Raw genomic sequence first — 14,201 nt, forward strand, 5'->3', positions numbered from 1 at the left:
CTTTGAAATATTTCCTAATTTGTATAAGAATTTTATACTTCCTAAAGATTATTTTATGGATATTTAGAGTCCATCTACGAACAGATCATTTACATATGACTTAAATAAAATCCCTTACAATTATACAGTGGAAGTGAAAAATACATTCAAGGGATTAGATTTGACAGACAGTGTGCCTGAAGAACTGGATGGAGGTTCATACAGTGATCAAAACCATTTTGAAGAAAAAGAAAGGCAAAAAAGCAAAATAGTTGTCTGAGAAGACCTTATAAATAGCTGAGAAAAGAAAAGAAGCAAAAGACAAAGAGGAAAAGGAAAAATGTATCCATCTGAATGCAGAATTCCAAAGAATAGTAAGAAGAGATAAGAAAGCCTTTCTACATGATCAATGCAAGGAAATAGAGGAAAACAATAGAATGGGAAAGTCTAGAGATCGCTTCAGGAAAATTAGATACTAAAAAAACATTTCATGCAAAGAGGGGCACAATCAAGGACAGAAATGGTATGGACCTAACAGAAGCAGAAGCTATTAAGAAGAGGAGGCAAGAATATATGAACGAACTATACCAAAAAGATCATATGATGCAGATAACCACGATGGTGTGATCACTCACCAGGAGCCAGACATCATGCAGTATGAAGTCAAGTGGCCCTCAGGGAGCATCACTATGAACAAAGCTAGTGGAGGTGACGGAATTCCAGTTGAGCTATTTCAAATCCTAAAAGATGATGCTGATAAGTGCTGCACTCATTATGCCAGCAAAATAGGAAAACTCAGCAGTGGCCACAGGACTGGAAAAGGTCAGTTTTCATTCCAGTCCCAAAGAAAGGAAATGTCAAAGAATGTTCAAACTACTGCACAATTGTACTCATCTCACATGCTAGTAAAGTAATGCTGAAAATCCTCCAAGCGATGCTTCAAAAGTATGTGAACTGACAACTTCTAGATATTCAATCTGGATTTAGAAAAGGCAGAGGAAGCAGAGATCAAATTATCAACATCTGCTGGATGATAGAAAAAGCAAGAGAGTTCCAGAAAAACATCTGTTTCTGCTTCATCGACTATGCCAAAGCCTTTGACTGTGTGGATAACAAAAATTTTGAAAAATTATTAAAGAGATGGAAATACTAGACCACCTTACCTGCTTTCTGAGAAATCTGTATGCAGGTTGGGAAGTAACAGTTAGAACTGCACATGGAACAATGGACTGGTTCCAAATTGGGAAAGGAGTATGTCAAGGCTAAATACTGCCACCCTGCTTATTTAACTTATTTCCCTGATAGTTGGAAAGAATCTGCCTGCAATGCCAAATACTCCGATTTGATTTCTGGGTCCAGAAGATAGAGTAGAGAAGGGATAGACTACCCACTCCAGTATTCCTGGCTTCTCTTGTGGCTCAGCTGGTAAAGAATCCACCTGTAATGCGGGAGAGACCTTGACTTGATCCCTGGGTTGGGAAGATCCCCTGGAGAAGGGAAAGGCTACCCACTCCAGTATTCTGGCCTGGAGAATTCCATGGACTGTACAATCCATGGGGTCCCATAGAGTGGGACATGACTGAGCTACTTTCATTTCACTTCACTTCACGCGGAGTGCATCATGTGAATACTGAGCTGGATGAAGCACAAACTGGAAACAAGATTGCCGAGAGAAATATCAATAACCTCATATATGCAGATACTGCTGCTGCTGCTGCTAAGTTGTGTCAGTTGTGTCTGACTCTGTGCGACCCCATAGACGGCAGCCCACCAGGCTCCCCCATCCCTGGGACTCTCCAGGCAAGAACACTGGAGTGGGTTGCCATTTCCTTCTCCAGTGCATGAAAGTGAAAGTGAAAGTGAAGTTGCTCAGTCATGTCCGTCTCTTAGCGGACTGCAGCCTATCAGGCTCCTCCGTCCACGGGATTTTCCAGGCAAGAGTACTGGAGTGGGGTGCCGTTGCCTTCTCAGATATATGCAGATGACACCACCCTTATGGTAGAAAGCAATGAAGTACTAAAAAGCCTCTTGATGAAGCTGAAAAACAGAGTGAAAAAGTGACTTAAAACTCAACATTCAAAAAACCAAGATCATGGCATCTGGTCCCATCAGTTCACTTCAGTACAGTCACTCAGTTGGGTTTTTGTGACCCCATGGATGGAAGCACACCAGGATCCCCTGTACATCACCAACTCCCGGAGCATGCTCAAACTCAAGACCATCGAGTCAGTGATGCCATCCAACCATCTCATCTTCTGTCATCCCCTTCTCTTCCTGCCTTCATCGTTTCCCTGCATCAGGGTCTTTTCTAATGAGTCAGCTCTTTGCATCGGTGGTCAAAGTACTGGGCATCAGCTTCAGCATCAGTATTTACAGTAGATATTCAGGACTGATTTCCTTTAGGATGGACTGGTTGGATCTCCTTGAAGCCCAAGAGACTTTTAAGAGTCTTCTCCAACACCATAGTTCAAAAGTATCAAATCTTTGGCACACAGCTTTCTTTATGGTCCAACTCTCACATCCATACATGACTACTGGAAAAACCATAGCTTTTCCTACATGGACTTTTGTCGGCAAAGTAATGTCTCTGCTTCTTCATATGCTGCATAGGTTGGTCATGGCTTTTCTTCCATGGAGCAAGCATCTTATAATCATGGCTGCAGTCACCATCTGCAGTGATTTTCGACCCCAAGAAAATAAAGTCTGTCACTGTCTCCATTATTTCCCCATCTATTTGCCATGAAGTGATGCAACCAGATGCCATGATCTTCTTTTTTTTTGAATGTTGAGTTTTAAGCCAGCTTTTTCCACTGTCTTCTTTCACTTTTATCAAGAGGCTCTTTAGTTCCTCTTCGCTTTCTGCCATAAGAGTGGTGTTATCTGAATATCTGAGGTTATTGATATTTCTCCCAGCAATCTTGATTCCAGTTTGTGCCTCATCCAGCCTGGCATTTTGCATAATGTTTTATGCATATAAATTAAATAAGCAGGGTGACAATGTACAGCCTTGACATACTCCTTTCCCTATTTGGAACCAGTCTGTTTTTCCATGTCCTGTTCTAACTGTTGGTTCTTGACCTGCATACAGATTTTCCAGGTAGGAAAGATGGTCTGGTACAGTCTCTTTAAGTATTTTCCATAGTTTGCTCTGATCCACACAATCAAAAGCTTTGGCATAGTCAATGAAGCAGATGCTTTTCTGGAATTCTCCTGCTTTTTCTGTGATCCAATGGATGTTGGTAATTTCATCTTTGGTCCTCTGCTTTTTCTAAATCCAGCTTGAACATCTGGAAGTTCTTGGTTCACATACTGTTGAAGCCTTGCTTGGAGAAATTTCAGCATTATTTGCTAAAATGTGAGATGAGTGCAATTGTGCAGTAGTTTGAAATTTCTTTGGCACTGCCTTTCTTTATGATTGGAATGAAAACTGACTTTTTCCAGTCCTGTGGGCACTGCTGAGTTTTCCAAATTTGCTGGCCTTTTGAGTGCAGCACTTTCTGATCCCATCACTTCATGGCAAAATAGATGGGGGAAACAACAGAAACAGTTACAAACTTTATTTTCTTGGGCTCTAAAATCACTGCAGATGATGAAATTACACAATGCCTGTTCCTTGCAAGAAAAGCTATGACAAACCTAGACAGCATATTAAGAAGCAGAGGCTTTATTTGCTGACAAAGGTCCATATATTCAAAGCTATGGTTTTTCCAGTAGTTATGTATGGCTGTGAGAGTTGAATTGTAAAGAAAGCTGAGTGCTGAATAATTGATGCTTTTGAACTATGGTGTTGGAGAAGGCTCTTGAGATCCCCTTGGACTGCAAGGAGATCAAGTAAGTCAATCTTAAAGGAAATCAGTCCTGAATATTTGTTGGAAGGACTGATGCTGAAAGTGATGCTCCAACACTTTGGTCACATGATGCTGAGAGCTGACTCATTAGAAAAGTCCCTCATGCTGGGAAAGATTGAAAGCAGGAGGAGAAGAAGACAACAGGATGAGACAGTTGGAAGGCATCACCAACTTGATGGACATGACTGAGCAAGCTCCGTGAGTTGGTGACGGACAAGGTATCCAGGCATGTCACAGTCCATGGGTTGCAAAGAGTTGGACATGATTGAGCCGCTGAATTGAACTGAATGAACTGTCCTTTCTTTATTCAGGCAAGATGGAGACTAATAAATATTTATGTAGGGAATCATGAAGAGAGAAAATGTACAGAATACATTTCAGCAATGAATTCATCTTTTGAACTTAGAAATCATTAGCTTTTGGTTCTCAAACTACAATTATCTTTCAAAGTATTAAAGCTATTGTTGCTGCTTTAGACTGTACCTACATACTGCTAGCACCAATGAACAATTTACTGAAAAAGGCTAATGAATTACTGAAAAAGGCTAATGAATTACTGAAAAAGGCTAATGAGTTACTAAAAAAGTAAACAGCCTAATTCATAGTTTTCTAACTCATCTCCCCATTTTCTAATTCGCTATGCTGGAGTATACATGCAGCTCTGGCCACTACAGAAGCACAAATTGAGCATTATCTACTGATTGATAAGTGCTGAGGTTAAGGAAATCAAATATTTTCTGGTCTGTTTTCTATACTGCATGTACTTTAAGTGTTTTTGTTCATAACCATATTTGACATCATATTTTTCACATAATATAATCTTTGGCTATCAAAGATTTTCTTACTTTGTGTTAAAAAAAGAAGAAAACATTAAGCTGTTTGTTAATGTAATGTACAAGGTACATGTTCACCTTGGAAATACTAATATAATTTTTGAAAATTTAATTTAGTAGCATCTTGATCTTGTGAAATGATCATGGAACTGGTTTGACAAAGTCATATGAAACAGAATGAGTTTATGAAACTATGGTCATAATAGATGAAAGAATATAGTCACTATGGTTTCATATTTCACTAAATATAAAAGTAAATGTTTTCATATATATAATATAAAAAAATTTAACATAAAAATAAATTTTAAAACCTCTGAAACCATCTGAATGCTCTTTCAAGAAAGTGAATATTATGAAGACAGAACCCAGAATAATTCCATACAAAGAAGTGAAATTGCAATTCTTCATAAATTATGTTGCAGGAATAAAAACTATGAAGTTAATGATCTGGAATAGTCATTTAAAACTGTAAGATTCTAGAATAGATATAGTTGTGAAACAAGAGAGTATAAATGAATGAGTGATATGATCCAAAGCATGAAGTTATTGGATGCTAATTTTAGAAAGACTCACAGCAGGTTGAATAAACATTTTGTATTGAAAAAAAAATCTATTGATGCTTCAAAATTACATGTAATAAAATATGAACAGCTGGTTCTCTTTTACTGATTTCTTTGCAAGAAATGATTATTTTCTACTGGGATAATTACTGACTGATTTATTTGTTATTTTCATTTGCTCACATTTTAATGTCCCTAAATGCTTAGAAGAGGTCATTGTTTGCAAGTAAAAGTATTTGAAGTGATTAAAAAAAAAACTGTCAAATTTTAATACCTTTTCAATCACTGGCTAAATATATATTATACTCAATTTTTCCATGACAATTTCAAACATTGCCAAATCAAACAAATTCCTAGATGATACCAACCGTGATAACTGAGCACAAAAAAGCCACTTGTTGTGAAATCACTGTGGAATTTGATTAGAATCTGATTTGAAGTGCTGTAGACTGATTCCAAAGCAGTATTGCCACTGAACTGTCCAATCTGTGGTGAGTTTTGGTCTGGTCCATCCCTACAGGGGAGAGACAGGGCAGGGAGGGGGAAGGGAGAATGAGATTGATGTTTTGGGAAAGTTTCACACAAAGTTTAATGAAAGTATTACATATGAGATATAAAGATGCAGTAGATGAAACAATCAGCACGTGCCAAGTCATATTGGTGTATGTTTATTTGGATGCTAAAATACTTAAAGATGTAAAGTGAGAAATAGATCACATTTTCACCTAAATGAAATGTACCCATATTAGCTGTAATTAATTAAATTGCCTTGACTTCCTGGTCATACCCCAGCTCCTCCCAAATGCTGGAGGTTTTCCCTCCTTTTATTTTCTTCAAAATAATCTTGAGAATCATACACTGTTAAATTTGGAAAGAATTTTAGAAGTCCCTACAGTAATTCAATTAGCAAACTGTAAAAAATTAATTCATATGTCTTCTTTATAGTTTAGAGATATTTCAATTAACAGGATAATAATACAAAATAATATGATGAATTATTATGACAGAAATTCAGTAGCTGAATTAAGCAATTTATTGGAATATAGCCTTTTAAATTTCACTGGTTTTGAAATACAGAACTTTCTTACCATAAACTTACTCTGATTTAATTCCCAAGTTTTGCACATTATTTTAATAACAAATTTGATCTTTACCCATAAAGTTTTTGTTCTATGTGTTTAGCTACTTCATGGGCAAACAAACTGAAATCTTTCTTATTTGTCTTATTCTGCAAAACACACTGTCACCTTCAGTTATTCACACCAGTTCAAGCATAAGATGGCAATCTGTACAGAGGACCATGATATATTTTACTCCTATCCTATTTCACTGTTATACACAGTTGAATCAATCAATAACAGAGGTGTTGGCTTACCATACAGTGATGAAATCATAGATTGGTTCTGTTTGTAGGACAGTAAAGTTGATGTAGATTCCATTCCCAGGGGGTACTTTTACAAGCCAAAAACAGTCTTGAAAGTTTGGATATTCATCTGGATACCCAGGAGAGTAAATGGTTCCATTCATTGCAGTTATATTCCCTCCACAAAGAGCTACAGAAAAGATACAATATGCTTAAATAGAATCATAGTAAATTGATTACAAAAAGATGCAATCATTTCGTACCTCTTAGACAGTATAAAAGACATCTGTGTTATGTTTCTACCTCAGTTAAGGTATATAAAATAAAGCTGGAAACCATGAACCAAACAGAGTGAATGTTTATTTATTTTTCAGCATGAGGTATTCTACATTGTTTTTCACTATCACTAGATTAGTAAACTACATTGTATTCACTTTTTTCAAATATTTTATCTATATATATATATACTGTTCAACTTTGTCTTATATCACGTAGAAATATAAGGACTTATAAGAGGATCGAGGCACTTTTATTCATTTATTTTAGAAGAAATGAGCCCAAATTCAGTAGCAGTACGTGGGCTACTGTTTCATTAAAAAATGATGAGTAAACAAACACACATGCAATCACAAAGACATCACATAGGAGAAGCTCTAAAATGTTAACCAACTTTACTTCAGCATCCAATAGAGACGGTTAGGACTCCTGACTCAAGAATGACAAAATTAGTTCTTTATTATGGAGTTTTAAGGTCTTTGCTAACTATAATTCTTTAATTGAAAGGAAGACTCTATATTTAGCATGACATTTGAAGAGGAAAACAAACAGAAAAAGAGTACCAAAACAAGAATTATTAAACACAGATTATATCACCTAAAAGATAGCTTCAAGTTGGAAGCATACCTTCACACCTTGGAAGTGGATGATTCCAGTTACGACTCACTCCATGAAGGCAAGTGAGGGCTGAATTTCCAATCAGTGTATATCCAGGGAAACATTCAAATGAAATGGTTTGACCCACAGTAAAATCATTGCCGATTACAAAACCATTTCTAAATGGGCGTGGATCAGGACAGCTTTGCAACTGATAGGCTGGAAAATGTAAAAAAAAGAAAAATTTCCTTTTTAAACTATGAAAGACCACAGTGGGTACTATTTGCAATCTGCAAAATAGATGTAGTGCTGCTTGCAATTGGTTAGAAATAGCAATTTGGGCTTATAGCAAGTGATGTTAATGACTATATGTTTCTTATGTCTATAATTTTCATATTAAAATTTTAGCATAATTCATTAAAATGCATTGTTTATTCACTCACTGATAAAATATATTTAAAGTTTTAATGAAAATATAAATTACCCTTAAAGCCACAGTTTTAATCAAACATACTCTGATCCCTTTACATAGAATGCAATTGCTTTCTGGTTATATCACATGTATATAAAATAAAATAAATATATGTGTAAGCCTAATTCTGAATCTTTCTGAATATCTTAAGCTAATTTTCCCTCTAAAAGAAATAAATCACACTCTGCCAAGTTTTTCTAAAGAAGTCATTTAACAATATAAAGTACTAGGAAACAATTTCCTTCTAACACAAATTTTGTACTTCAGTCATCAAAATATTCTTGGCATTGAAGCACAACTATTTTATTTGTTCATACTAATGTTGTTCTACATTCTACATGAGAGTAAAGTTCCTGCTTTTATCACTGTATCCTAAAAGCTTTGCTTAACCCTTTTACATATTAGATGCTTAATAAACACTGCTGAAAAATTTTTGAACCTATAAACAGTACATATACTCATATATTATTAATATTTGAGACTTTAGTTTTAAGAAATTCAAAACCATATATAATTAGTAAAATTTAAATTACCAGCAGAAATTATTTTTCTACTGACTATTAAATTCCTTTTTTAAAAACTTTTTTATTTTTCAGTAATTCCAAAGTTACACAAAGGTTGCAATAGTAAAAACTATGCCATCAGTCAGGTTTCCCAATGGTTAACTCTGATACATTTTCATCATTCTCTCTTTCATTCCCTAACCCTGTCCCCATCTATATCTGTGTGTGTGTGTGTATATGTATGTGTGTGAACACACTTTCTTCTTTTCAAATTAGTTGAGAATAACTTGTCACATCACTTCTATTTCACAAAGAAAAGGACACTCTTATGTAACCACAATATTGAGAACATTAACACTGAGTGTGTTAAATACTTAATTTCCCAAATCAGAAATTTACATTTAAGGTTGAATAAGGCACCCTAAATTGTTAACTAAGATATTACTCTATATTTTAAATTCTAATACTCTAAAGTTTTCAGAATTAATGAACAATCCTTTAAGGATGTTAAGTGCTTAAATTGTCATTTTCATTTGAATTAATATTCCATAAGCAAAATATATCAAATCCAAAAAGTCATTTCAATTTAGGGTAAATGTATATCATTTGATTATTAGTAATTAGGAAATATTATTCTATTAAATAAATCCTTTCAATTTTCAATCACATTTAAAGGTAATTTTTCTGTTTTACTAAAATATAATTTATATACAGCACTGCATGAATTTAAGGTGTATAGTACATTGATTTGACTTATATGTTTTGTTTCAGTTCCAGTTCAGTCGCTCAGTCGTGTATGACTCTTTGAGAACCCATGAACCGCAGCACACCAAGTCTCCCTGTCCATCACCAACTCCTGGAGTCTACCCAAACCCACTGAGTCTACCCAAACCCATTGAGTCCACTGAGTCGGTGATGCCATCCAACCATCTCATCCTCTGTGGTCCCCTCCTCCTCCTCCTCTCAAGCTTTTCGAAAATCAGTGTCTTTTCAAATGAGTCAGCTCTTTGCATCAGGTGGCCAAAGTACTGGAGTTTCAGCTTCAACATCAGTTCTTCCAATGAACACCCAGGACTGATCACCTTTAGGATGGACTGGTTGGATCTCCTTGCAGTCCAAGGAACTCTCAAGAGTCTTCTCCAACACCACAGTTCAAAATCATCCATTCTTCGGCGCTCAGCTTTCTTTATAGTCCAACTCTCACATCCATACATGATTACTGGAAAAACCATAGCCTTGACTAGACAGACCTTTGTTGACAAACTAATGCCTCTGCTTTTGAATATGCTGTCTAGGTTGGTCACAACTTTCATTCCAAGGAGTAAGCATCTTAATTTCATGGCTGCAGGTACCATCTGCAGTGATTTTGGAGCCCCCCAAAATAGTCAACCACTGTTTCCCCATCTTTTTGCCATGAAGTGATGGGACCAGATGCCATGACTTAGTGTTCTGAATGTTGAGCTTTAAGCCAACTTTTTCACTCTCCTCTTTCACTTTCATCAAGAGGCTCTTTAGTTCTTCTTGACTTTTTGCCATAAGGGTGGTATCATCTGCATATCTGAGGTTATTGATATTTCTCCTGGCAATCTTGGTTCCAGCTTGTGCTTCATCCAGCCCAGCATGTCTCATGATGTACTCTGTGTATAAGTTAAATAAGCAGGGTGACAGTATACAGCCTTGGCATACTCCCTTTCCTCTTTGAAACCAGTCTGTTGTTCCATGTCCAGTTCTAACTGTTGCTTCCTGACCTGCACACAGGTTTCTCAAGAGGCAGGTTAGGTGGTCTGGTATTCCCATCTCTTTCAGAATTTTCCAGTTTATTGTGATCCACACAGTCAAAGGCTTTGGCATAGTCAATAAAGCAAAGTAGATATTTTTCTGGAACTCTCTTGCTTTTTCCATGATCCACCGGATGTTGGCAATTTGATCTCTGGTTCCTCTGCCTTTTGTAAAACCAGCTTGAACATCTGGAAGTTCATGGTTCACGTATTGCTGAAGCCTGGCTTGGAGAATTTTGAGCATTACTCTACTATCGTGTGAGATGAGTGCAATTGTGCAGTAGTTTGAGCATTGTTTGGCATTGCCTTTCTTTGGGATTGGAATGACCTTTTCCAAATGTTTTGTGAAATGTTGTCTATGATAAGTTTAGTTGGCTGGATTATCTTGAATATAATAAAACTCATAGATGGCTGCATGATCCTGTGATAATTTATACATTTCACCTTTCTATGCTTTTTAGTTTAATAAGGATGTATAGGAAATACATTTTAAAAGATCAGGAAAAAGTTCTCATCCTAATATCATATATAATACAAGACCTAAATCCTAAATGTTGCCAGTAATAGCATTAATGTGGAACCAAGTCCTTTAGTAGAAGAGTATACTTATCATTAATTATATACAATTCATTCTTCCAATATTCAGAATGTTTTGAAAGTCACATCACAAACTTATGTAAAAATAACATTGATTCTGTGAATCTGTATTAACTTTTCAAAAAATGTCGTTAGCTTAAAATATAAACTCAGTAAAAGAAGAGATAGTTTTAAAATTCAATATAATTCACAAATAATATCTAGTGATCATTGTTATACATTATGGCTCATGTTAATAATATTAATATTATATAAGTAAAAGTAACAAATGCTATATATTTTTATTTTTTATACAAATAAAGATTTTTTTCAAGGACACATTGACTGAAAAATGCAATAAAAAATGTTCAAATTCTAGTTTTTTCACATTCAAACAAGAATATTGCTCTGAAAGGCCAAAGGAAAATGAGGGCATGGAAAGATGATGAAGTCAGGTTTAAAGTGAATAGCAAGTGCTTAGCATAAGGCCCTCTACACTTGTTAGAGAAGAACCACAAATATACTCCTGAGCCTTCTAGATGCAAAGAAGAAACTTAATCAGTTTCCTAGAAGTTTCTGAAATGAATTTCCTCAGGAATACAGTATATTTTGTATAGAAATGTGACAGTAATGATTTTCTGTTTTATATACAGGATGATATGTGGTACTATTAAATTATGTTTGCAAGCCTAAGCTAAACTGTAATCACTGAGACCCATGTGCAGTTGGATGTTACGTCTATTTTCAGTTCCGTTCAGTCACTCAGTTGTATCTGACTCTGCGACCCCATAGACTGCAGTATGCCAGGCCTCCCTGTCCGTCACCAACTCCCAGAGTTCACGCAAATTCATGTCCATTGAGTTGGTGATGCCATCCAATCATCTCAATCTCTTCTCCTCCTGTCCTCAACCTTTCCCAGCGTCAAGGTCTTTTCAAATGAGTCAGCTCTTCACATCAGGTAGCCAAACTATTGGAGTTTCAGCTTCAGCATCAGTCCTTCCAATGAACACTCAGGACTGATCTCCTTTAGGATGGACTGGTTGGATCTCCTTGCAGTCCAAGGGACTCTCAAGAGTCTTCTCCAACACCACAGTTCAAAAGCATCAATTCTTCAGCACTCAGATTTCTTTATAGTCCAACTCTCACATCTGTACATGATTCCTGGAAAAACCATACTCTTGACTAGACAGACCCTTGCTGGCAAAGCAATGTCTCTGCTTTTTTATATGCTATCTAGATTGGGCATAACTTTCCTTCCAAGGAATATGCATCTTTCAATTTCATGGCTGCAGTCACCATCTGCAGTGATTTTGGAGTCCCCCAAAATAAAGTCTGACACTGTTTCCACTGTTTCCCCATCTATTTGCCATGAAGTGATGGGACCCGATGCCATGAGCTTAAATTTTCTGAACACTGAGTTTTAAGCCAACTTTTTCATTCTTCTCTTTTACTTTCATCAAGAGGCTCTTTAGTTCTTCTTCACTTTCTGCCATAAGGGTGGTGTCATCTGCATATCTGAGGTTATTGATATTTCTCCCGGCAATCTTGATTCCAGCTTGTGCTTCATTCAGCTCAGCATTTCTCATGATGTACTCTGCGTATAAGTTAAATAAGCAGGGTGACAATATACAACCTTGACGTACTCCTTTTCCTTTTTGGAACCAGTCTGTTGTTCCATGTCAAGTTCTAACTGTTGCTTCCTGACCTGCATTCAGGTTTCTCAAGGGGCAGGTCAGGTGGCCTGGTATTCTCATCTCTTTCAGAATTTTCCACAGTTTATTGTGATCCACACAGTCAAAATTTAACTACTCTTAAATTTCTTTTCAGGTATATACAGCAAATATTTATTGTGCTCTTACTCTTCTAGGCACTTGAGACACATCAATGAACAACACAAAGATCTCTGCTCTGGTGGAGCTCATATCCAAAAGTATCAACTGCTTGTGAATCAACTAGAAATCAGGAAAAACTTGAATTAAATTTTTAAAAAATCATATGATCATTAAATCCTTTAATAATTAAGGCAGTGATATAATTAAAGTTTGTTACTTTTGATTGAATATTACAATCACTGGAACTGCATTGTTTGAATAAATATTATAACTTAAATATTTACTTTTAAATCTCAGACTTTTAAGATCTGAATTGACAGTAAAAAGCGAAAACAGAAAACACCAAAACAAAAACTACACTAAATAATTACTAATGATATACAAAGTGAAAGTGAGGTCGCTCAGTCTTGTCCAACTCTTTGCAACCCCATGGACTTTAGCCCACCAGGCTCTGCTGTCCATGAGGCTCTGCTGTCCATGGGATTCTCCAGGCAAGAATACTGGAGTGGGTTGCCATTTCCTTCTCCAGGGGATCTTCCTGACCCAGGGATTGAACCCAGGTCTCCTGCATTGCAGGCAGATGCTTTAACCTCTGAGCACCAACATGGTAAATATTTTACAATCATTTCATCACAAAGTTCAAAACAGCTTATCTGAGATGTACTCTTACTAACTCTATCATGAAAATGAAAAAATGAACTTATGCCCTACATCACAAAAGACCTAACACAGAGAATCCACATTTAAGCTTAGGTCTTCCAGAGTCTAAGCTTTATATTCTAAAGGGATGAAATTCATGCTCAAGGTCATGCAGCAGACTTATATTGGAAATAGGCCTAATATAATATGACTGACAAAGTATTTATTTATTTCATATTCTCAAAGCAGTAGAATGATATCAATGAATGTTATGTTATTCTTTCATTATAAAGTAAAAGAATAACTTTGCATATAGTAGATGAGCACCACAAAATATCTTTTCAATATACTCATTTTGATATGAAAGCAAAGACTCAATCTTACATTTCCCCATGTCCTGTCTGACTGCCTGGCCTTGATTTGTTTTATTTTATTGTGTATTAAAATGAATTAAATACTTTTTTCATGGTTAGTATTTATAAGGCCTCAAAAATACATAATTTCCCCACATTTGGTTGCCTGAAAATTGCATTATTTAAAACTCTTCCTAACTGAAGCTTGTCTTGGTTAGGCTCCTTTTTTCTTTCTAAAACACAACTTAGGAAATACTTAAGAGTTAGATTGCTAATAGCTGTCTAGAGGCTAAATAATTTCTCATTTTGTATTATTCCGCTCACCTTGGTATACAATGTGGAACCCTTGTTTGTTTTGTGAATAGTCACTGTGAAAATACAAGCTGGTTTCATGGGTTGTGCTAAACAGGGAAGATGGTATTTGAGGACCACTAAGTCGCCCAATAACAGTACTAGTTTCTGAGGATCCACTTCTTACTTCCAAATAATCATGTATGGTTTCTGTAGAAAAATTTACAAACTGCAGATGGACACCTAAGGAAGAAAACAAACATTATGCTACTTATTTATTTTTTACCAAATTAAGTGCATG

General features: G+C 36.0%; 1 protein-coding gene across 3 annotated transcripts in view; it reads right to left on the reverse strand.

Annotated features, from left to right (window-relative positions):
- The window catches only part of LOC120860724 (CUB and sushi domain-containing protein 3), a 1,429,922-nt gene that overhangs the window by 113,332 nt on the left and 1,302,389 nt on the right, over positions 1–14,201 (reverse strand). For all 3 annotated transcript variants that reach the window (XM_040236474.1, XM_040236473.1, XM_040236472.1), the window contains 4 exons: positions 13,934–14,143; positions 7,487–7,675; positions 6,596–6,773; positions 5,589–5,734 (listed from right to left, as the gene is read on the reverse strand). In XM_040236474.1, the coding sequence (XP_040092408.1) occupies positions 5,589–5,734; positions 6,596–6,773; positions 7,487–7,675; positions 13,934–14,143 (723 nt within the window). The remainder of the gene's footprint in view (positions 1–5,588; positions 5,735–6,595; positions 6,774–7,486; positions 7,676–13,933; positions 14,144–14,201) is intronic.

Source organism: Oryx dammah, unplaced genomic scaffold (genome assembly GCF_014754425.2).
Source record: "Oryx dammah isolate SB20612 unplaced genomic scaffold, SCBI_Odam_1.1 HiC_scaffold_11164, whole genome shotgun sequence".
Taxonomy (NCBI): domain Eukaryota; kingdom Metazoa; phylum Chordata; class Mammalia; order Artiodactyla; family Bovidae; genus Oryx; species Oryx dammah.